The sequence below is a fragment of the Camelus bactrianus genome, chromosome 16 (assembly GCF_048773025.1).
Source record: "Camelus bactrianus isolate YW-2024 breed Bactrian camel chromosome 16, ASM4877302v1, whole genome shotgun sequence".
Lineage (NCBI taxonomy): Eukaryota > Metazoa > Chordata > Mammalia > Artiodactyla > Camelidae > Camelus > Camelus bactrianus.
In genome coordinates, this window is record NC_133554.1 from 10374337 (window position 1) to 10399069 (window position 24733).

Consider the following 24733-nt stretch of genomic DNA (forward strand, 5'->3'; position numbering starts at 1 on the left):
AAGTCAAGTTCCCCTGCCAAGGGGACTGGAAGGAGGGAAGAGACGGAACCCTCTGCTCCTGCAGGTGGGCCCCAGGGCACAGGCTCCCCGAAGGAAGGCCCCAGATCAGACTTTATATGCTCAGGAAACCTCACTGCCATGAAACATACAGCACAACTTGGCCCCACTTCAGGAAATTTAGGGACAGGCACACCCACGATGCTGCCAAAAACCCTTCCTTCTCATGCAATGCAGTGACAGTCACAAAAGCAGTGGGAGAAAAGCTATATGCAGCTGAAGACACACATGTACACACACTTCCCACACAATCTGCTTGCCCTGATACACATGTATATGCACACTCATGCACAGCCATGTATGCAAAACAGCACACATAAGCCATGTGCACATACAGAATGAATATACACGTACACACAATATATGTAGAGCATGACTGTACAGGTACAAAGATGTATACATGCAAAAGCACACATATCTGCATTCATATTCACAGGCCTGCATATACTCACACTTAGATACATGCACACACTAGCACACATTCCTTCCCAGGAAGCCCTATACATTTCCCCTGGAACCTATCAATCTCCCTAGGACTTGTAGAGAAAGTACGAGAAGAACTTTGGTTCCTGCAATCTGAGAAGGTGAAGGGAGGGATGGACTGACAGAAAGATGGGTGGATGGGTGGATGGGTGGATGGATGGATGGACAGAGGAAGGATGGGTGGATGGGTGCATGGGTGGATGGATGGATGGACAGAGGAAGGATGGGTGGATGGATGGATGGGTGGATGAATGGATGGATAGGTGGATGGATGGAGGAAGGATGGGTGAATGGATGGATGGATGGGTAAATGGATGGGTGGATGGAAGAGACTCAAATGACTCTATTTTGAAACTATTTTGAACAGAAGCCAATTCCTCAGCCCTCTTTGATCACCCTTTCCGATATTGGTCCCCATAGGTCCCCCAAACCTAATGACTATCCTTCATGGTGGAATACAACCAGTTTCCACCCACTGAAGTTTTAGGAGTGATGTCATGTCCCATGGAATCCAGACTCCTGTATCTAACTCTCTACTAACACTTGTACTTGGTTGTCAGCCTCTCACCACAAACTCAGAATGTACAAACCCAAGTGTTCATCTTCCCCCAAATCCCACTGTTCCTGTCTACTTTCCTATCTCAGTTAATGGCCTCTCCCTCCTTCCAGCTACACAGGCTAATATCCTAGAATTCACCTTCGACTTTCTCTCACACCCCACATTGAATCCATCAGGAAACTCTGATAGCTCTACCTTCAAAATACACCTATAATTCAACCACTTCTTACCACCTCCATTGCTTCTGCTCTTGCACCCCTCCCCACCCTCATAGTAAATATTCTCAACAGAGAAGTCAGAGTGATTCTATTAAACATCAGCTGATAATAGGAAAACAATAGAGAAAAATCAATAAAACCCAAATTAACTAACCTTTAGTTAAGCTGACCAAGAAAAATGGGAGAAGACTCAAATTACTAAAATCAAAAATGAACAATACTACCGACCTTACAGAAATTAAAAAGATTACAAGGGAATACTATGAATAAAATTCCTTAAAAAAGGCAAACTACCGAAACTGACTTAAAAAGAAATAAAAAGTCTTAGTTGACCATTAACAACATTGAGTCAGTAATCAAAAAGCTTCCCACCAACAAAAGCCCAGAACCAGATGGCTTCACTCATGAATCCCAACAAATGTCTAAAGACAAATTAACACAAATCCTTCACAAACTCTTCCAAAAAATAGAAGAGGAAGAAACACTTATCAGCTCACTCTATGAAACCAAAGACATCACAAGAAAACTACAGGCCAATATTACTTACGAATATAGATGCAAAAATCCTCAACAAAACACTAGCAAGCTGAATTCAGCAAAACATAAATCTGATTATACATTGTGACCAAGGGAGGGTTTATCCCAGGAATGCAAGGTTGGTTAAACATACAAATATCAATCAATGTAACACACCATGTTAATAAGGGACAAACCACATGATCATCTCAAAGATGCAGTAAACGTAAGCCAGATCTCCCAATCCTCAGTACAAAACCTTGTCTCACTCTTAGTAACAGCCAGTTCCATCTAATGTCCACAAGGTCCTACCTAATCTTATCTCCATCACCTCTGTCCTCGTCTCCCTTTCTCGCTTCACTCCACACCAACCACAGTGTCCTTCCTGGTGTTGCCTAAATCCACCAGATACACTCCTACCTCAGGGCATTTACAGTGTCTGTTCCCCTAAATATTCACAGAATTCACTCCTTCACCTCCTGTAGGTCTTTACTCAACAACTATCTTCTCAGTGAGCCTCCTTGGTCACATTATGGAAAATTGCAGCCCTCTCCCCCCAACACCCACACTTTCCCTGCCTCCCACTCTATTTATCCCAAGCATTTCTTATCATCTGAAATATTGTGAACTTTACCTATATATTTGGCCTGTTGTCTGTCTCCCTCAACTAGAACATAAGCTCTCTAAGGACAGAGATATCTTAGTCTGGTTTACCCATTGCTGAATCTGCAGCATTTAAACTAGCATGCTGCTTTACAGTTACTCAATAAATATATGTTGAATGAATGAAAACAGCTGGTCACTTAACTACTCACTCAGCAAGCAGTGATTACCCCACCCCAAGTGCCTGACACTCTGCTTCAGGCTGGAGCACTGAGAAAGATGGGAACCAACCTGGGTCCAGCTGGGGGACAGGTCAGAACATAAGTAACCAGGACCCAAGGAAGACAGTGCTGAGGAGCAGCAAGGATGAGGAGAGAGGATCAGGGAACCAGGGAAGGCTCCATGGAGAGGTGGTGCCCTCACCGGCCCCCGAAGGCACAGAATGACCCCGGCATATGGAGAAGGGGTGGGAGGAGAGGGAACAGAGGGAGCGCCCAGATGTGGGAAGCATGGGGCATGTCCTGGGAATCAGGACAGGACCTGCGTGGCGGTACTGTATGGGGGATGAGGCTACTAAGGCTGCCAGGGAGGTTCATGAGAGGCCTTAAATGTCAGGACGAGGAGTCAGGCTTAGTTCCAGTGGCACCAAGGCCTTTGATGGGGAAGCTCCGCTGTGTCACTCTGGCAGTGTGGGAAGAACAGGTTGTAGTGGATGAGCAGGAAGGCAAGGAGACCCGGAAGGTGGCTCCCAGGACAGTCCTGGAGAAAGACGGCGAGGCGTGAGCCAGAACAGGACAGAGGGGGCCACAGAAGAGTGGTACTTTGGAGGTGTAAAGGGTTTTACGACCGGTGTGGGTGGGTGGGAAGGTCAGGCAGTGCAGGGGGAGCTGAAGCCTGAGTCTCAGGACCTCAGAGGCACAACAGAGCGCTGGAGCAGGGATCTGGTCAGGGGGTTCAGAAGGAATCACACCTCTTCTAGAAGGCTGGAGTTCTGGCCGCAGGGCTCAGCGCCGCTGGGGATTGTGCAAGGCCCAAACTCGAGCCACAGGGAGGGGCAGCCTCCCAGCACTGGAGGATGGATGCACCCTGGCCCTGCCCACCTTCCTGCCCCTCAGCCCCTCACTGCCCAGGGCAGGCCTGGAGAAGAGATTCTCCAGCTGGCTTTGTCAGCCAAGATGCAATGTCATTTCTGGATGAGCCATCCAGCTCTGGAGATGCGCCAGGCTGCAGAGCAGGGGACAGCTGTGTCCCCGAAACACAGCCAAGGAGCCTCTTCCCGGAGCCAACCAAGACAGTGGCAGAAGCAGAACTGGCAGGGGGTCCGAGGGCCCAGCCAATGTGGGGACAGGCCTTAAATGGGGCCTCCATCTGCCCGGGCCCCAGCCTCCCTGCAAGGTTGGGCCCATCCAGCCCCCACCAGCTGGAGATGATGGTCCCAGTCACACTCCCTCAGCCATTAGGCACTAAGGCATGTACTTAGTGCCTGGTGTCTGCCAGGCTCTGTTTCTCTCCCACGGGGGTGACAAGGGTCAGTGCAGCATGAAGGACACAGACTTTGGAGTCTGCAGAGCTGAGTCTGAGTTTCATCTGTCCTACTCTTTATGTTGCTGTCTCTGGGCCTCAGTATTCCTATCTGTCGAGTGGGAACGATAAATACCTTTTGGCACAAGGGCATCGTAAGGATAAAATAAGAGCACGTGTGGAAGGGAACACTAAGGGGACTTGTCTGTTTCCCAGGAATTTCAGCGGAAGCCCAACCAAGGCTGAGGACCCACACCTTAGAATAGGCGTCAGACACACCCTCAGGACTAGAGAGAAATGGAACTGTCTCATATGGCCCCGCAACTTGTACAGATGAAGGCTGGAGACGCAGGCTGGGGGAACTTATGTGAAGAGTGAGAAAACTGAGTGAGGGGCTATGGGCGGCCCACCCATGGAGGGGCAGTGCCTATCAGGAAGGACACTCGCCTTGCTCCCTGGCCAGACGCTGACAAAAGCTAACCTTCCTGCACCAGGGCCACCTGAGGGGCATTCACAAAGTCCATCCTCAGGACACCCCAATGCACGTCACCTGGGAGCAGGAAGGTGCATGAGGGCGGGGAGGGGGCTGCTGCACCCTAAGCTTGTCCAGGGGTTCAAACAGGCACCACAGAGAGGAGATAGGCTTGGTGGCCACAAGAGGGGAGCCCCAAAGGGTGGCTGCCCGGGGCGACAGGGTCAGGCAGGAAGAGCTGGAAGGGCAACCCCCAAAGAGGAGTAGAGGGAAGCTGTGACAGGACACAGGTTAACCATGTCACCTACATCAAGGCCAGGGGCCCGCAAAACCCACAAAAGTGCCCCCAAGAGACAAGTCGGCCAGCATCCGGGCATCAGCCGCAAAACAACTCCAGACACGGATAACACGTGGCCTGTTTCCAGTCATCCTTCCTGGCCCGCCCAACCCTGGAGGGGCCAGGATCTCAGGGGAGGCGTGGTGTCAGCGACTGGGGTCAGAGATGGAACAAGAGAATCCAATCAAGTGGAGCTCTCCCTCTTCCCCGTGCAATTTCTGGGCCTGGATAGAATATTTATTTGGAAATAGAACCAAACTTTTGATTTAAATGGGACTTCATGAATGTAACTAGAAAAGCTATGGGGTCTGGTCCTAGGCAGGAGACACACCCGAACTGACAGGAGAACAATGAAGCTGTTACTGATTTGGTCTCAGAGTCCAGCCTGCTCAGTGAGCCCTGCCCACATGTGCCGAGGCTTCTGTGTCCCCAGGGCCTTGGGACCAGGGAGTGGGAGGGTAAAGGAGGGGAGTTTGACTGGTCTGCCTGGGGCTAGGTGGGCACCTGCTTCCCAGAGTCAATGACTCCTTCTCATTGTGGGACAGTCAGAACCAAGGCTTTGGGGAGCCAAGGACACTGCTGCACACATTTGGATACACCAGGGTGCCTGATGGGACACCAACATGGACTGAGCCCAGCGGGAACAGCAGATTCTGACGTGAGCATAGTAGTCTCGGAGGGCTTTTGGAGGAGGTGGCCTTTGAGTTGGATCTTGCAGCAGGAGAAAGATTTCAGGATGCACAGAAGAGGGGAATGGTGCCCCTGGCGGAGGGAATGGACACACGCAAGGGAGGTGTGAGCACCTGTCACCAGTACAGCCGGATAGTGAGGGGCATGAAGGGATGTGATGGGATATGGATCTGGAAGATGTGATATCATCACTATTGTCACCTTTAAAACAGTGTCTAGGCTGGCTATGGCCAATCTGGGCCTCACTTTCCTCATCTGTAACCTGGGGAGAATTAACCTAGTTTTTCTTGGACTCACATCCTGGGAATAAAAGGGTCGTATTCTCTCTAGTCACAGCATTAACCAGGAGCTCAGATACGCTTTAGAGTCAGAAAGGCTTAGGCTCAAATACCAGTCCTGCGCCTTCCTAACTGTGGAACTCTAGGTAAGCCTCAGTTTACTCATCTGTAAAGTGGGGATAACAAAGCTCCACCCAGAAGGAGTGATCAATGATGTAATGTGCGTAACATATGTAAACACCCGGCACAGCATAAGCCTGTGTGGAACTCGATTTCCCTACCCACCCCACCCAACTCCCACCTCCAAAGGAGCCCTCACTTACATAAGAGGCCAGGAGGGTGGTCGGGGCCAGGACGAGAGCCAGGTAGAGGCAGGGGGCTGCGGCAAGCAAGCTGGAGGCACAGATGAGGGGCTCAGCCCTCGGGTTGACTTTCTTGTATCTCCTTGAAGCCTCTGCTCCCAGGATGACCCCAATAATGCCAGTCACAACAGTCAGTGCCCCAAAAATCAGGCTGATGGAAAAAAAGCAGAGAGGGGTTAGTCAGCCAGTGGGGCTAGGATAGGGGTCTAGCCACCTGTCCCCCAGTGCATGATCTGGTACCACAGGGATGTGGCTATGGGTCCCTTCCCCTCCCTCCTGAGCAATGCTAGTGGCTCCTTGGGACACGGCTCGGGGACCCATGTAGTCCCCTACTCATCCCATCCCCTTTCCTGCCTCATCCTGCAGATGCCACTGGCCACGTGGGTGATCTTCCCAGCACCCAGTACCCCAGCTCCCAGCCTGCCTCATCTCCGGTGACCTCCTCCACTGTCTCACCACCTGAAACTGCCCTACCACTTGAAACTGCCCCACTCAGAACTCTTAATTCTACAGTCCCACTCTGGCTCCAACCTCCTTGCCTTGTAGCCTCCAATACTAATGGGAGTGGAAGCAAATGAACATTTACTTGTTGAGCTCCTGTAATGCACCGGCCCTCATCTGGGCATTGTACACACCCTCCCTCCTTGAGGCCCATCCTCCCACTCTCCATCTTTGAACACCTCTCAAGTAGCCCCCTCCTAACTTCCCTACTTTCCCACCTACTCCTGGACCTACTTCGACTCCACTTGGCCTCTCTTGCACCTCCCTTCTGTGGGCACCTGCCCCTCCAAGACAAACTCCAGACAGGTTCCCAGAGGATGCTTTCTAGAACACGGATCTGACTATGCCCCTGCCTAAAATTCTCCACCAGCTTTTAAACACCTTCCAGATTTGGCTCCAACTCATTGTGGTGTACATGGACCTTCATGATCTGACCCTGTATGGCCTCAACCCAAAACCCCAGTTCCATCCTCCTTGGCCCCCAGACTAGTTGCTATCCCCACTTTGTACTTTTATTCCTCCCTCTGAAACACCTTTCACTAATTTTTCCACCTACCAAACTCCTACTCATTCTTCAAGACCCATCACAAATGTCCCCTCTTTGGGGATGCTCTCCCCTGTCCCTTTGTTGATTCCTTCACTTTTCTCAGTTCCCATAGCACCTTTTGTGTCTCTATCATCAAGGTCATTCACTAGGCTGTGAATTCCTAGAGAACAGAAACCAGGTTTGGTTTACTTTCTCGACTTCAGGCTGGGAGTATAGCGCCTAGAACACAAGAGAGATACATATATATTTTTTAAGCAAATGAGCTCACTGATCCTTTCCGGAATTGCCAGGTGGACAGCTGAGGAAGGTTAGGCTAAGAAAGGTTGAGGCCAAGATTACCCAGCTAGTGAGCTGCAGAGCCAGGATTTCAACACAAATCTTCAGCCTCCTGGTCCATCCTACTCTCCGAAGCCTCCTTTTAAAGGAGCTCAAAAGGATGCTGAGACTAGTATGAACTCTTTAAAACACAAATGTAACTAGGACCTTTCCAGCCCCTCAGAGCCTCCCTGTTGTCCTCAGGGCAAGTTCCCGGCCAGCACAGCAGGACTGGCCCCTGCTGACCTGTGTAACCTCCTGTCTTTTCTCCCTCCCTCACTCTGCACAAATGACCAGGAATTCTCTAAACTTTACCCTACACCTTCCAGCTTCCCTGCCTTGGCCCACACTCTTCCCTCGGCCTGGAGCACTGCTACCCTCACCATCATTCTCCACCTGGCCAGTATCTCCTCCTTGATCCAAACATTTCCAAAATGCCAGGTGCCTGCTATTACCTCCATGGCTCCCACCAAGATGTAAGAACAGACAGATGCAAGACTATGGTTACTGACAAATGGAGTGTCACAAAAAATCCACCTCACCTCTAAACAACTTCTGTGAAATGTCCATCCCACAGGTGAGGACTCATGGGTTTATTCCCCTGCCCCATCCCCTTGGTTTATAGGAGATAATGTAAAGCCCAGAGAGGGCAGGAAACTGCTGGAGATCACACAGCCTTTCATTGGCAGCGCCAGGGTCTCCTGGCCCTCCGCCTACCAAATGAAGCATGTGTGCCCTTAGGCAGCTTAAAGGTGCTCACCAAACCTTCCCAGCCTTCCAAGCTGTACCAGGCTCCAGCTCAGACCAGTCAAGTGACCCCGAATCCCAGATGAATGCTATCTGTCTCTGAGTCCTGGTGTGAGCCGGCCTTGGCAGGTTCTTAAGACCTTTGTAAGACTTAGGATTGATTATTCAGAGAGGCGATGTAGAGGAGGCGAGGAGGGGCGGGGGTGGGGGCAGCCCCTGAGCAGGAAGTATGGCCAGAGGACACATTAACCATGAAGTGCCCCGACCCCGACAAGGCCTTCCCAGAATCAGACTCTCAGAGCCAAGAGGGTCCTTAAAGGCCTGCAAGTTCTATGCTGATCCTCTGTACAATGGCCCTGGCAAGCAGCTCTCCAACTCCTACTTACATGACCCCAGGGGTGGGAAGCTCATTACCCCCATGCTGCCCCTTCCATCTGGGCCAGCTCCGAGTTTTGGAAATTCTCCCTCTGGCAGAGCTAGAATCCTGCGTCCTATAGCTTTGTGCTCCAGCCCCACCCTCACCGTGGGGCTTAGCCTAACCATGGAGAGTGTATTAAAAGCTGAGGTCTGTGCAGAACCCCAGCACTGGGACCTCCTACCACTCTGTAGTGGGTTGATTAATGCCCCCCCAAGACATCTATGTCCTAATCTCTGGTACCTTGTACGGCAAAATAGACTTTGTAGACGTGATTACATCAATGATCGTGAGACAGGGAGATTATCCTCCATTTTTTAGGTGGACCCTAAATGCACTTGCAAGTGTCCTTATAAGAAGGAAGGGGAGGGAGATTTGAGACGTAAGAGGAGAAGGCAACGTGACAACGGATGTAGAGCCTGGAGTGACACAGGAAGGCCAGCCACCACCAGAAGCTCGAAGAGGCAAATCCCAGACAGCCCCCAGAGGGAGTGTGGGCAGCTGAACTTGGTTTTGGCCCAGTAAAACCATTCTGGACTTCTGGCCTCCAGAACTATGAGAAAAATTTCTGTTTTAAGCTACCAAGTGTGTGTGTGTGTGTATGTGTGTGTGGTGGGAGAGTATGATCTGTTCCATCAGCCCTAGGACACTAACACAAACAGCCACGTCCATTTCTCATCCAGATTCTGTGAAGGAGCTGAGTTAGAGGAGGAAGGTGAGCCGAGAAAGGGGAGGTGACTTGCCCAGGAACACACAGCCAGTTAAGGCCTGAAGTGGGAATGGAGTCCTGTTTTTTCTCCACTTTTTCAAGCTGCTGTGGGACTTCTAGGACTCAGTCTTTGCCTCCAGGGAGATAAGAATCTAACTGTAGAGCCAAGACAAATATAGGTCTCCTTTGATGCATTGATTCATTCACTCGCTGGAGGCTTCCTGAGCACCCACTGTGTGCCAGCTGGCGGGAGAGATGTTCAAGTCCATTAACAGTACCAGGCAGTCTCCAGGGGCAATAGGAAACAGAGCTGAAGAGCACCAGCTTTGGAGTCTGAATCCTGGCTCTGCTACTCGTTAGCTGTGTGACCTTGGACAAGTTATTTACCCACTCTGATCTTCCATCTCCTCATTTGAAAGACAGGAATACTAGGGTTTATTGTCATAAAACCTCAGACGGTTTGTCACGTAAGATGCTTAGCTCAGGGACCAAACTAAAGTTACAGCTTAAGAAGCAACAATGAGAAAAGGGAAGGCAGCCATGGGCAGAGGGCCCAGCTTGGGCAAAGGCAGACAAGGGAAAGGGGCAGAGGACATTCTGGAACTTACGCAAAGTTCTCTCTGGGCATTAGAGAGGGAGGTAGAGGCAAGAGAAGAGGCTGGGGAGAGGGGGTAGTGTCCCTGAGGCCTCAGGGCAGAACACAGAGCGCTGAGGAACTCGGAGGAGCCCATCGAGGCAGGATCAGGGAGGAGGAGGGGTCTGCAAGGAGACTGAAACGCATCAGACGGAGGAGGAAACTGGGCTAGAGAGCTTTAAAGAGGAGGCGGGAGCAAGTAAGAGGACTGAGATGTTCGCTCTCCATCAGGGGGTCATGAGGCCCTGGAGAACGGGGTCAGGTGGTGGAACAGGAGCACAGCAGGGTGAGGGGGACGGGGAGCGGGCGGGCAGTCCCAGGGCTGAGTGCCTGCCCTCCATGTGGCTTCTGCCTCTCCCCCTGGCCCACTCTGCCAGCAGCTTTCCCAGGGCTGTCAGTGCCTTAAAAGAGGCAGAGAACACACGAACGCCCGTGTGAAATCCCTAAACCAGGTAAGTGATGAATCATCCCAGTGCCTCAGTCTGCCCTCTGTAAAATGGGATGACCCACACTACGGGTCCCTCCAAAGGAAGGTTGCCTAAGAATCCCAACCTCTCACAGCCCCACAGAAGCCTCACTCACCCCAAGTGCCTTCTGGATCCCCAGAGTAGGTCAAGAGTTGGAAGACAGGGACAGGGGCCCAGAGAGGACAAGGGAGCTGCCTGTGGCCACTCAGTGCAGCACAGCTCAGCCCGAGCTAGAACCAGGCCAGCCACCTGCCAGAGGAGCCCCAAGCCCTGGTGTCTTCACAGAGCTCTGTAAGCCCACACAAACTGAGGCTGGGGGCTCAGAACCTCCCGAGAACTTCCCCACCAAGAGCCCCCCACCCAGCCTGGGCGCCAGAGGCCCCTCACCTGTCCTGGCTGTTGCATGGCTCCTGAAAGCAGGGAAACTGCAGCCCGTGCACCGCACGGGCCTCGAACAGAAACTTGGGGGCCCAGAAGCCCAGGGCTCCAGTCACAAAGGCCATGGCTGTCACTCCAAGGGTCGACCACACAAAACTCCAGCTGCAAGAGAAAGTGCTCTGGCTGGAGCCGGCAGAGGGCTGGGGCTGGGGGGGTCCTGTCTGCTTCTGCTCGCTCCTCTCCCCTCTCTCCTGGGTACTTGGTCACCCTGGCACTCGGGTGGCTCCAGGCTCCACATCCTCCCTGACACTCCCTAAGAAGCCTTCCTCCCTCCTCTCTGCAGGAGCAACTCTCCCCAGCCTGAAAGGCTCAAATCCAACATCATGTTCTCCATCCAGCAAGATGTCCCTGTTGCCTCACTTTCCTCTAAGTACCTTCCACTCGGCTCATGGCTCTGTAACCAAGAGAGTGGGGGTCCTCTCCATGCCCCACATTTTGGTAAATCATGAGACCTGGGCATGCCAGTGACTCCTGTCTGCCTCCCCAACCATGCCTAGAACAGAGAGGGATGCACTCCCATGAGGCTTGGAGAGGTAAGTGATTCACCCCGGCATCTTCCCAGCCACCCTGAGAAGCTGGCAAGGCTAGAGAATTATGTCCATTGAATCAATGAGGGGAGTGAGGTTCCAAGTTTCAGGTCACTCAGGGATAAGGCAGAGGCAGAGCCAAGGCTGGAGCTCACGCCGCCTTCCTCCCTCCCTTCCTCCCAGCCCGCATTCTGTCACATGGCGAGGTGAAGGGGGCCTCCAAGTCGGGGAGGGACATCTCAGTTGGTGAATGGGAGCTCAGAGGAGGAAGAAGGTTGTGAATGTTGGGACAGTCAGGGAGGGCTCCCTGGAGGCAGAGGGAGGTCAGTGATGCTAGGGCAGACATAGGGGTTTTCAGTGACATGAGGGAGAAGAGGGACACTCACTTTCTCCCCAGGTATCTGACGTCTTCGTACCAGGTGCTCTTTGGGCCCCCCACGGCCACTACCCCCTGCTTCTCAGCAGCTCCCCGGGGTGGGTCTGGAACCAGCAGGATAAGCAGGATCAAGGCCACAGCTTCCAGGCAAGGCATGACCTGGGGATAGGAAGGTCCAGGAAGCTCAGGGTCACACACTCCTGCAACCCAGGAGATCCTGTGGGTGGCTGAACTCTGTGGTCCAGGCTCTTGGGATGCTCTGTGCCCTGGAGGCGGGGGGTGGGCAAGGGGGGAGAGGGACTCATTTCCCCAGAGTTGGTTATGCACAGAGCTTAACATACCACTGCTCCCAACCCCCCACTCTGAGTACAGCCTCTCTGGGGAGTGGGGTGCCCTTGGTATTTGACTTAATACCCGTTTGTCCTGTACAGACACTACTATTGGGAGCAGTGAGCCTGACATGGTGGAGAGCTAGAGGCCTGACTACCCTGGCCCTGACTGCTGAGGACTTGCTGCTCCAATAACTGTCCCTTTTCCCAGTCCACGCCTCCACCTGCCAGGCCAGCCCTGCCCTAGTGTCCTTCCATCCCTGTCTCACTAATCCTCAAGATTCCATAAGGCAGCCTTTACTCCCCCCCAACTCTACAGATAGGCAAAGTGAGGCCCCGAAGAGGGAGGGGACTAGCCTGAGGTCACAGAGCTAGCCAACTGAGCAGCTGGGATTTGATCCCAGGGGCACGACTTTCAGAGGCCACATTCCATACGAGGCCCCCAATGTCTGAAGCTGCTGACATCTAAGCACCCCCCACGGCGCCAGGTACTGTGCCAAGGGGCTAAGGCCACTAGAGGCTGGAAAGTCCCTGCTGGCCCAGTGGGAAAACAGAGGGAAGAAAAGGAAGCTGGACTCACTCGGAGGGCCCAACGCCAGTTCCCGGTCAGCTCCGTCACAGCCGACCCCAGCACATAACCCAGACCACTGCGGCAGAGGGGCGGGGAAACAGCAGTGAGGGGAAGGAGGCAGGCCCGGGGCCCCAAGACCAACCTAAGCGAGGGTGCGCCCACCCTAGGGAGCCAGCTCTCCGCAGCTCATGGCCATTTCACTGGGAAGAGTGAGCCACGTGAGACCCAGATGGCCACTGCCCTTGGTCAAGTCACTGGTGACCTCTGGCTCCAGGCCCAGCCCCAGCACCACTGTCCACTGTCTCCCAATACGAGGACCATGCACCTCCCCAAGGCTCAGCCCTGCCCCAGTGAGGCAATTTCAGGAAACCTGAGTCAGAGCTCAGGGTCCTGACTGCAAATCCCATTCTGCCCCACCCCACTGTGGGGTACATGGCCCAACCCCAACACACTTCCCTGTCTCCCCTCCCAGAGCCGGCCCCTCCCTGAGCAGGCCGTACGGCCAGGGGTATCTCACCCCTTCCTGGGGTGGACTAGCAGGTAGGGAGCATCCTCATTACGTATCTCTAACTCCCACCATAGCCCATCAGTCGATGTTATTGGCACCATTTTTACAGATGAGGAAACTGAGGCTCAGAGAGCTAAAGGGACACAGGGAGGAAGGGGTAGAGTTGAGATTCCAAACCCAGCCCTCCTGCTCTGACGTCTCCTCCACCCAGCCCAGCCCCTGTTCTGACTCCTCTGGGCCTCAGTGTACCACCCAGAGAAGTGGATCCAGAGTAACACCAACCTTCCAACAGGAATAAAGATGTAGAAGATGGCCAGCACTCGGGTCCGCTGGTCCCTCACGAAGAGGTCACCCAGGACGGTGGGCGCAATGGTGGAGTAGCTGGCCGTGCCGGTGCCCACCAATCCCCGGGACAGGAAGAAGAGCCAGGAGTACTGGGCAGATGGGGACAAGACCGCAGTGAGTTCCAGAAATCACATCAGGAGGATTGTTATCAGAGGGACCGAGGGCATCTGGTAGCACGTGCCCCAGGAGAGGAGGAGGGGATCAGGGCTCCAGACACTTCACCATCCTCCCAATCCAGGTTCCCCAAATCACACGGGTGCCCCCTGCTGGTGCCCACAGCTGCTACCTGCCCCCCACCACCCAAAGGAGCTCTCTTCCTGGGCATCGTCTTTGCTAACCAGGCCACTTCCCCCAGACGGGAGCGATTACCCTCACCTCTAGCCCCAGCACAGCCAGGCGGAAATAAAGCCACGGTGCCAGAGAGGAAGGCCTCTGTTAAGAAAGTCCAACGGGCTTCTCTCAGCCCTGGAATGCCCCGCCTGGCTCAGCAGGGGCTGGATCAGGGAGGAAGCAGTTTGGGGAGGGTCCCCCAGGGGCCTGGGCAGGGGTGAGAGCACCTACCCGGGGGGAGATGAAGGAACTGGAGAGGCCTGCTCCTGACCAGAGCAGGATACCGAAGCTCAGCGTGGCCTTGCGGCTGTGCCGGTCGCCCAGGTAGCCAAACACGGGTGCAGACAGCAGCAGGCAGCTGATGAAGACTGGAGGAGACATACAAGGGACAGCCTGCAGCCCCCCAATAAAGGTGGGGAGCAGATGGGCCCAGCAGGCTCAGAGAAGGGAACTGACTCAGATACTTAAGCTTGGCAGTGGGTGGAGGCCAGAAGGAAGAAAAATAAGGTGAATCCCCAATCTCCATCATTGCCCAGTCAGGAGGACTGGGAGGGGAGTGTAGGGGCTGGGCCCAGGCTCAAAACCCAGGCTGCTCGCTCACTGTGAAACCTTGAGTTACTAATTCCACCTCTCTGAGCATCAGCCCAACACTGGAGAAGTCAACATCCCCCTACGAGGCTCTGCAAAGGTGAGACTACAGTGACACTGAACATCATCCCCCAAGGCATGGAGCTGCTAGTGCGGGGTCTTTAGGAGAACTTCAGCCCCCTGTGAGCCGGATGTTGGGACTAGTCTGATTTTGCTCTCAAGCCTCTGCTGGAGGTGGGGGGTGGAAGGCAAAGGGAGGGGGAGGCTGCAGGTGCCTCCTTTGAGCAGACGAGTACAGTTTAGAATGAGCGCAGTGGTTATAAACCAGTGGTCCCTGGAGGCTGGAAAAGAGTTGGTTTTCCTAAAGCTGGTAAAATATTCCCCTGACGCTGCTGTTGTATTTATACCTTTTTTTTTTTTAAGTAAACGCTTACGAATTGGCCTCCGGACTAATGAATGCGTTTGCTATTCTGCGAAGACAAAGAAACTGCCACGTTTTTTCTTGACTATACCACGTGGATAGTTACCCTCACTGCTTCTGTTCAAATAAAAAACGCCTCCACCCTTCTCGGTGTGTCCTTGGCCTCCGAGAGCCGGCAGGTGGCGAGGGCAGTCTGACCCTCCTCCACCCGGTCGCACCAACCGAGGCCCTTAGGCTGTGGAGGCCCCGCCCAGCTCCAGGGTCTCCATTCATTGAACACTGATGATTGACACTTCCTGAGCCCAATGAGTGTTCAGACTCGTCCCAGCTCATCCCACTCCGCCCTGACCCGCTCCGTTATTGGGTTGAGCCCCGCGCAATTGCGGAAATTAGGCCAGTTTTGACCTACAAAAACGACAACTTAATATGGCTTGGCCTAATACTCTACAGAGAATGGTCTTTGGTGTCAACGGCATTTAAAAATTTAATAGCTACTGCCAAAACAGGCCTCCAAAAAGGCTGTATCAATTTACACTTGCGTAGAAGTGTGTACATATATGCCAGCACCCTTGCTGAAATTTGATAGGATCAATCGATTTGTGTTCATTTAATGGTTGAATAACAAATAGCGTCTCGCTGACGTTTTGATCTGCATTGTCCGTATTCACAGTAAGGCTGAGCTGCAGTTCCTGGGTTCACATCTGCCCAGTTTTCTATTGGGCTGTTTGTTAATAATTTCTCCCAGTCCTTTATATTTGTTTTAAGGATTTAAAATGCAAATTCGGAGGTGGGAGGGTATATAGCTCAGTGATAGAGCGCATGCTTAGCATGCACAAGACCCTAGGTTCAATCCCCAGTACCTCCTTTTTTAAAATGTTATAAATAAATAAACTAAATTAATTCCCCCCCAAAAAAAAGTTTTAAAATAAAATAAAATGCAAATTCTGCGACTAAATACTTAGGCTCACATCCTGACCCCACCACTTCCTAGCTGTGTGACCTTGGGCAAATTCCTTAACTCTCCTGTTCCCCTTTAATCAACTGCACAATAAGATATTAATAGTCCTAAAATGAAGCATCTAAAAGGCAGTGATACGCTTTATGTGAATACTCAACAAAGTTACCTATTACTATTGCTAATTGCATTTATAATTTCAATCACCATCATACAGAAAAATTTAGCTTTGAGGTAGTCAAATTTATCACTCTTCCTCAGGGGGGGTTATTTCGTGTCTTGTTAATGCATATCTACTTTACCTAAAGATTATAAAGTATTTCCCCAAATCTTCTAATGCTTTCATGAGATGTGGGGCAAGAAACTTTTATAGGTTGTAAACACCTTAAACCTGCAGGTCTCCTGGGGTGGAGAAGCCTACACCCAGGGGGAAGGCAGGCACCCCTTCACTCCCAGCATCTCCAGATTCACATCATTTCTGTCACAAGGTGGGAGTAATTAAGGAGCACAGGGCTAAGGGAAGGACTCTACAGGCAGCTACCTGGATTTGAATCCCAACTCTGCGACTTACTAGCTGTATGACCTTCAGCAAGCCCCACAACCTCTCTGTGCCTCAGGTTCATCATCTGTAAAATGGGCATAATAATAATCCCTGGCTCGAGGGCTTGTTGTGAAGATTAAATGAGTTAATGTTACAAAGCATTTAGAATAGTGGCACATGGTCAGGGTCACATCAGTGTTCGTTAAATATTGTAAATCAATTAACAGAGTCTAGTAGCTTCTCGGTCCCGTGGTGGTGGTGGTGGAGGGTTGTCTGACCACTGCTTCCACCCACCTTCCACCCCACTCTTATAGCTTGATGAGCCCTCTGAGTCATCAGTTTCCTCCATTCAGCAGCCCTGCGGACAGACAGCAGAGTGGGTCTCAGGGCCTTTGCACAGTGACCCAGAAAGGTGAAAAGACTGACCTGAGGTCACCCGGGACAAGCCTGGTCATCCAGCCTCCAAGCCCACTGCCCTTTCCAAACGCCTTTTTGGGCTGCCTCTGCGGAGAAGACCCTTCCCTTCATCCGGTCTCAAATACACACACTCACACACACACCTCCCCACCACACACTCATAAGCACATCCTTGCATTCACATGCTCGCTCGCTCTCATACACACAAACTTCTCCCTCCCTGCAGCTCACTTATCAGGGGCCTTGTAGTAGTAATCCTGCTCACCACGGTAAGAAGCAGGGCATGGAAATGTTGACTCAGCTACCATTATCTGTTCAGTCTAGAAGGTTGTGGGTATTGAGTCGAGAGACTCTCTTTGGCTACAAATATGACTGGGAGAGCAGCACCAGCTGCCGGCCTCAGCTCGGAGACAGGAGTAATTGGAAAAAAACCATGATCTATCATGATCTACTAACTCTTTTGCTTGGTGCCTATTAAAGAAGTTTGTAGAACTGTGTACCCCTTCACACATTTTTGGCTGACATCTAAAATGTTTTTATCGTCAGTTTAAATAGAGGCAAAGGATGTGATTTCTAGCATTCTTGTATTTTTTTTAACTATATTGTCATCCAAATCCTTAGGGCTGCAGATTGAGTTCATTCAGTTTATGGGAAATGTCCATGCTAGAGGCTAAGGGGCAAAGCCAGTCCTCATTTGCCAAATCAATCAAACAAATCAGACTGGTTGTCTGTAAGAGAGATATTAAACTGTTGGCTCCATTTTTTTTTTTTATTGAAATAAATGTGTTGACACCCATCCCTGAGACAACCATCTCATTTATGAGTTCTCAGTCATAGATAAATAGTAGACTGTCACACGCCAGCGGGACAGCTAGATAAGGCTTGGCGCCTCGCCATCCTGGGTTTGTGGCCTGGAGGAAACATCTCCAGTCAGTGTCTACTGATGCTCTCTCTGTCCTGCTCCTGGGGCCTTGTCAGCAGAGGCCTAGCCGCCACGACGGGCCCCTCTGTCCGGCACCCGGAAGATTTTTACATCCCAGGGCAGTGTACCATATTAAAACTCAGAAAGGAGGGAGGGTACAGCTCAGTGGCAGAGTGCGTGCTTAGCAAGCACGAGGTTCTGGGTTCAATCTCCAGTACCTCCACTATAATAAATAAGTAAATAAATAAACCTAATTACCTCCCCCCCCCAAACAAACAAACAAAACTCAGAAAAGGGGAGAGATGTTTGGCACTTTTTCCTGCCAAAAGTGGTGGGCAGGGGATTATTATTTTTCTGTCTGGGTTTTTTTTGTTGTTGTTGTTGTTGGTGGTGGTAGGGGAAGGTAATTAGGTATATTTCTTTATTTTTAGAGGAGGTACTGGGGATTGAACCCAGGACCTCATGCATGCTAAGCATGCTCTCTACCATTTGAGCTGTACCTTCCCCGAGTAGGCAGGTGATTATTAAAGGGGAGGTGGGAAAGAGGAACCAGAGGCTTGTTCTCTGGCAGATCTATTTTAGGAAAATAGAAGATCTAGACACGGATTCTCTCAAAACTGGAGCGAGCATACGTGTATCCTGTGTTGTGACAGTGCGTGCACACATGTGGGCACATGCGTGTGTGTGTGTGTGTCCCCATCCAGACACCCACAGGGGAAAGGTTAGTGCCTCATGCCCCAACCACCACCCACCCTGAAGGGGGAGGTGTGGCCGCTCCCCACTGCTGGACAGTAGGCCCCAGTGGGCCCAGACCTCATCTGAGCCCGTGCAGAATGCACGTGTCTCTGTCCGTCTCCTGGTCATCAGGTTTTTCAGGTCCGTGAGAAGAAAGCACACATGAGGATTTGTCAACCCCCAGCTAGACTCCGGGACAAAGCCCAAACAAACATGAAGAATGAGTGACAAGTCCACAGTCAGGATCTGAAGCTCCAGAGACTTCTCCGGCCTCTCCGCGTCTCCCCTTGCCGCAGCACCTACCCTCAAACACTGAGAGGCTGTTCAGGCACCAGATCTCAATGTGTACTACCTCCTTCTCCGACCCAGACTGTCCCTCCCACCCAGACACCATGCATCCTCAGTGCCCCCTCCTCTGTGCTGGGGGACTCAGTGAGGCTCAGCCTGGCCCCCGTTTCCAGCAGCTGGAGCTAGACACTGCAGAAAAACCCCATCCAGCCCAAGCCCAGGGCCCCAGCTCCAGGGCAGGGGCCTCCCTCCTTACCCGTCTGAAGCAAACCAGCATTGCTGTCACTGATCCGGAAAAACTTCTGTACGTCCAGCAGCACTCCTGTGGACAGACAGACAGTGCTCGGGAAGTGGGAATAGCCTGCCAGGCCTCTAACAGCAGCTGCCCCCGCGTTTGGAACAGGCCCACAGCTGACCAGCACAGCACAATTGTGACCCCTGGGCCCACCCGTTCTCCCCATCCCCGCCCCCCACGCGCATGCGCACAACCACACACATGCGCAGACACAGTTTCAGGAGCCGGCACGCAGAGACGTGCGGACATCAAACATCCCTGGAAACACACATCCATGCACAAGCATGCATGCCCAGACACAGACACACAGTCATGCGGATCCACATAGGTACATACAAACAGGCATGCCCAGAACCATACACTCACAGAGGCAGAGATACAGATATACACACGGGAGCCTGCACGCACCGACATATAAGCCCAGTCTCGGACACCCAGACACCCAGACACACATACAGCTAGACGTACACATAAAGACGCCCCACATCAGAGCGACTGGCAACCATTCACTTAGATTACACGGTAAACAGAAGTCCCCGGGATCGTGCAACACAGCGGCCCTGCTGGTGTCCAAACTCCAGACATCCACAGACATACGTATACACACATGAGCGTGTACACATAGTCATACGTGCTCTGGCCTGCATGTGTACACACACAAGCATACTTTTCCAGAGGCATGAGCACCCAGACATGAGAGTGCCCATGAATGCCTCAGAGACAGGTCCCACTTAGGTCCCATCTTAGCCCCATCTCCCTGAGGGTGGCAGGCTCTGGCTCTGCGCTAGGAGTCTCTGAAGCTAGGCCATGGGGTGCTGCAGTGGGGGGCGCTCAGCCTAATGCAGAGAGAGGAAGCGGGCCACTGGGCACCAGGCTCTATTGCCTGAAATCCCCTCAGCCCCTTGGTGGTATTTCAAAGTTAGTCAGGGTGCGAGGCACCTGCTTCTCTGAGCTGTGAGGCTCTGTCCCTGTCATTACTCTGAGTTATAGGATGGCTGAGGGCCAGGTCCTGAGCTGGACACAGAGTTGTTTCCCTAAGAGGAAACTATCACTGTCCCCATTATACAGATGAAGAAACAAAGGTCTGGCCACCCACGGTGGTGCAGCTGGAACTGGGGGAGCCAGGACTAGCATCCTAGGCAGAGGCAGCCCGCCCTCCACCCAGCGTCACAAGTGGGGCCCTGCAGAAACACCCCACAGCAGGAATAAAGGCCTACAATCCACACCCCAGAGACCTGCCAGTCAGTGAAGAAAAACCAAAGAATCAGCGAATCAAAGTAAAAGATTTTTGTTCTGACATTCACTTTGGACCCAATTGCCACAGCACCCAAATACCCACTTGTACGTCTTCCCTTTCAGTATTTTTCATTACACAAATGAGACATAGTCATTGGAAAGAAACAGAAACACAGATAAGCAAGTTAAGTGGCTAAGTAAAAATGCTCTCTAATTGCACTCACATTGGGGAACGGGACTCTGCCCCTCATTTTGGCTCCTCCCAGCCCGGTGCTGCTCTGTGGGCAGCCTGGGGCCAAGTGTGGGTCTGGCCTCCCAAAGACCTGCTTCCCACAAGAGAATTCTCCTTGCATGAGAATCACCTGCCCCCAGCAGTCCCCAGGCACTGGGCGGGGTGTCATTTCCCAGGGCCTCCCTCAACCCAATAACCTGGGCCGCTTCTCACACAGCCAGAGGAAGGGCCTCAGGCTGGCAGGACTCAGGGGCCGCGAGTCCAGCCAGGGCCTCTCAAGGCGAGTGACAGCGAGAGCAGGGCCCCCAGCCTGCGCAGCTGTGAGAGCACCACACCCCTGGTTGCCCCACTCCTGCCCTCTCCCCTTCTCTTCACACCCCCTGCCTCCCCCGAGTCCAGGACCCTCAGCTTCAGCCTGATCCACCGCAGTAGCCTCTGAAACACCTCCCTGTCTCCTTTAGCCTCCAATCTCCCCACTTGAAAAATGTTCCACGGCTCCCCATTTCCTCAGGAGAAACAGCAAGCTCCCAGCCTGGCACCCAAGAAGACTATGATCAGGCCCCAAAACCCCTTTTAGAATAATTTCCTGCTTTCTCCCCCTCCCTCCAGCCCAGATCAGAGGTGCACTTTCGCCCCATGTGCCTTGGCTCAGGCTGACCCCTCTCTCTGAATGCCCTGGCCTCACCCCATTCCTTCCCTGCCTTACTGGTTTTCTCAGCCTTCAAGACCCAAACCATATGCCCCTCCTCTGTGAATTCTGCCGGAAGCCTCAGTTTTTCATCCTGGGGCTGCCCAGCTGATGCCCTCCCGGATGTCCTGGATTAGAGTTACTCATGCATGCGTTCTGTGTTGCCCTGAGCTCGTCCAAGACAGACACCCACCGGGTCTGGTGCTGTCTGTCTGCAACCCCTGAGTCCCAGTCAATCCATAGCTGTGAGCTGCTAACTGATGAATCAATATTCTGGCCTCAGGGATGCCCAGCTGCCGCAGGAGCCCCCTCTGAGCTCCACGGCAGGTCTGTGCTTCCATCATCCCGCATCTCTCTGCCTTATGGGAGTCTTGTTAACGCGTTCCTCCCTCTGCCCCTTGAGATGGTCATTCCTGAGTTCAGGAGCTACAAGGCTGACTTACCCTCCCCTGGATCCCCAAGGCCTACCAGAGGGTCCCTCCCACAGTGCTCAGTCCATCTTGAGTGAATCCGTGATCAAGAGAGAAGAGGTTGAATCTTGAATGAATGAATGAATGAGTGAATGAGTCAGTCAATCAGTGAGTGACATGAAGACAGTGCAAGCTGAGCCCTGGGGCCTAAAGGAAGGCGGAGTGTGCAAGGTTTGCACGCAACCTGCTGCCCCAGGAACACCCAGCCACCTAGTTCTTGCTTGGTAGTAGGGTCAGGCTCCCCTGTCCACCATGAGCTCACCCCGATGTTGTACCCAGAACCACCAGAACTTTGCCCGAGGCCCAGTCCTCCCTTCTGTCCTCACGCACCCATCCTCTGTCATGCAACCATGCCTGTGTGCATGCTCTTAATTTGGGGCTGGATTGGGAACTCAGTTGGCCCTCCCCCCATTCAGGCAGAGCTTAAACCACCCCTTGGGGTGAGAACAGCATGGATGTGCTCCCCAAGAAGAAAGTTTGTTGGACAGAAGGCCACTGTGGATACAGGACAGCCAGCAGGTAGATGGGCAGGTACCACCCAGGATGCCCGTCCCCTTCCTCACCTGCGATGATGAACCAGTTCATGTAGTTCAGGAGGTTGATGTAGCAGAGCACCGCGGCAGCCAGGTAAACTCTCCAGCGGGACAGGCTCCAGGGGGCGAGAGTGGTCGGAGAGGGACACTGACCTGAGCCCAGCTCTGGGGACTGGCCCTGAGGTCCCTCCAGCCCAGGCTCCCCGCACTTCATGGACATGCCCCCAGCCTCCCCAGCCTGCAGCTCCCCACCCAGGATCGGTGCCGGGGCAAAGACACATCAGCTCTGCACCGAGTCACTTCCTGTGGGCTCCCAGCCTCCCAACCTCAAAGCAGCTTCCCTAACCACTGAGTATCTTATCGCAGGTCCCTGTTGAGCCCACTGCAGCCTCGCCGGTGAGATTTCACCATCTCCAGCCTCTGAGGCCTGCTGGGGGGAGGAGAGCTCCTGGCCCCGCCACCCAGAGTAGATGGCCCTTTTGACCTAGGCTGCAGCTGCCATGGCCGCAGTGAGGAAGAGAAGCTTTGCAGGACAGGAAGTGAGATGAGTCTCCCAGAGTCCTGTGCACTGTGAGAGGGTCTGTGAAGGAGGGACTCGAAGCCAGGTCATATCAGGAAGGCTGGGTGTGGGCCAGGAGAGTGCACTGAGCTGGACCGTCAGAGGAGGCCAACACCTGCTCCTAACATCCCACCTAGAGAAACAAAGACGGCGAGTGGCTGCCGAATGGGAAGGCAGCCTGTGGGCAAAACTCATTCATGGATGCAAAATCTGGAGGGAGATTTTTGATGAGGGGCATGATATTGGCATGGTCTTCAAGTGTCTCCTTATGGATTGTTTCTTAGTAGCAGGTGGGAGGAGGGTAACAATGCAGGAGATGAATCAGGCAACATTTTGACGGAAGGACTAAAATAGCATTACCAGATCTTTAAGGGTTGGGGAAGGAAGTGTTTGGCTTGGTAACTCCGTCTCGATGTGGTTCGAGAATTCTCCTCTGGTTCACCGTCACGGCCATGTATTTGTCCATTCCTGAAACGGCCACTGCGCACATCCACAGGCTCACTAACTGCATGGATGGTCTTGGGGAAACCCAGGGAAGTTCAAAATCAGGGCCTCCAGCACGAGCACATGGCTGGCACTCCGGTGCTGGCTTTGGGTCCTCTCCGCAGGACCGCCTGAGTGTCCTCACAGTCTGGCATCACGGCCAAGACCCTACCCCAGAGCTGGACTCACCACTCACTGACCCTCTGATCTTAGGCAAATCAACCTCTCTGTGCCTCCATTTCCTCATCTATAAAATGGGGGTGATAATAGTACGTAACTCACAGCGTTGTTGTGGTTTAAATGAGTTTGAAAAGAAGTACCTAGACCTTCAGCTGGTAAGGAAGAAGCGCTATGTCACTGTTTGTTAAATAAAATAGGGTTTTCCCCGGCACACGTAGATGAGGCTTTGGTCTCAGCCCTGCCCTCAGGGCTGAGGAGTGACGAGCAGAGCTATGTCCTCAAGTATGAGTGAGAACCCAAGCACACAAGTGCGCACCTGCGTGCGTGCGCACGCACACACACACACACACTCATGCAAACCACACAAGAGGGTGCATTGCAACTAGTCAACACCAGGACAGACCTGCCACCATCTGGACGCTACTGCCCCAGGCAAGGCTGGTCACAGTCATCCCTGTCTAGAGTCCAGCCCTCACTGTGCCAGCCCAGAAGGCCACCCTGTCTTGGCTTTCAGAGCAAAGGAGCAGCTGAAGGAGTCAGAATCCCCAGCATTAGTCAAATCCAGGAGGCTGGGTGTCGGCCAGGAGCACAGCATCGGAATACGATCAACTGCCCTGGACTCCTGGGCTTCCAAAGTTGGGATCCCTCCAGGGACCCAGGATTTGACCCCCAAAAGGGTTCTGGAAGAAGAGACTTTGTCCCAGAGGCATTTTAGGAACAAATTGGAAGAACATCATGTCCCAGGAGCAGGAGGCCAGCGGGAGGCAACACAGTGTCCTAGATGACCAAGAAAGAATCCTGGGTTCCCACACCACGAGGCGCAAACAGGATGCCTTCCCATGCTTAGTCTCAGCTTCCCTATTTGGTCGTTGGTGGTCATGGTGGCAGAGGGACTGGATGGCCCTCAGCTTCACAGTTGGTGTGTATGTCTCTCACTTGAAGGGTCAGGAAGTAGAAGGTTTCAGGCTTGGTTAACTCAGTAGCACCATGATGTCATCAAAGACATCAGTGTTCGAGGGGAAGGTATAGCCCAAGTGGCAGAGCGCATGCTCAGCATGCACAAGGTCCAGTACCTCCTCTAAAAATAAATAAATGAATAAACCTAACTACCTTCCTCCTCAAAAAAAAAAAAAAAAAAGATACCAGTGTTTTCCATTTTTCCTCCCTGAAATCTTTATAGAGTTCACCTTTGAGTACATATCCATTGCTGCATAACAAACTCCCCCCAAAACATATGGCTTTAAGCAACAAGAGTTTTTTATTATCCCTCATGGCTCTGGTGGGTCAGCAATTTGGAAGCAGCCTATTGGCCATTCTGGCTCGGTCCCTCAGGTG

General features: G+C 52.7%; 1 protein-coding gene across 2 annotated transcripts in view; it reads right to left on the minus strand.

Moving 5' to 3' along the window:
* The window catches only part of SPNS3 (SPNS lysolipid transporter 3, sphingosine-1-phosphate (putative)), a 43502-nt gene extending 20105 nt beyond the window's left edge, over positions 1–23397 (minus strand). The window contains exons 1-8 of one of the 2 annotated variants that reach the window (XM_045506648.2): positions 22207–23397; positions 18979–19044; positions 14087–14223; positions 13463–13614; positions 12682–12748; positions 11783–11931; positions 10819–10971; positions 6058–6247 (exon numbers count right to left, since the gene is read on the minus strand). In XM_045506648.2, coding sequence (XP_045362604.2) covers positions 6058–6247; positions 10819–10971; positions 11783–11931; positions 12682–12748; positions 13463–13614; positions 14087–14223; positions 18979–19044; positions 22207–22396 — 1104 coding nt within the window. In that variant the 5' untranslated portion in view covers positions 22397–23397. The remainder of the gene's footprint in view (positions 1–6057; positions 6248–10818; positions 10972–11782; positions 11932–12681; positions 12749–13462; positions 13615–14086; positions 14224–18978; positions 19045–22206) is intronic. The other variant, XM_010969952.3, reaches the window with a different exon arrangement.
* Between the last annotated feature and the right edge of the window lie 1336 nt (positions 23398–24733).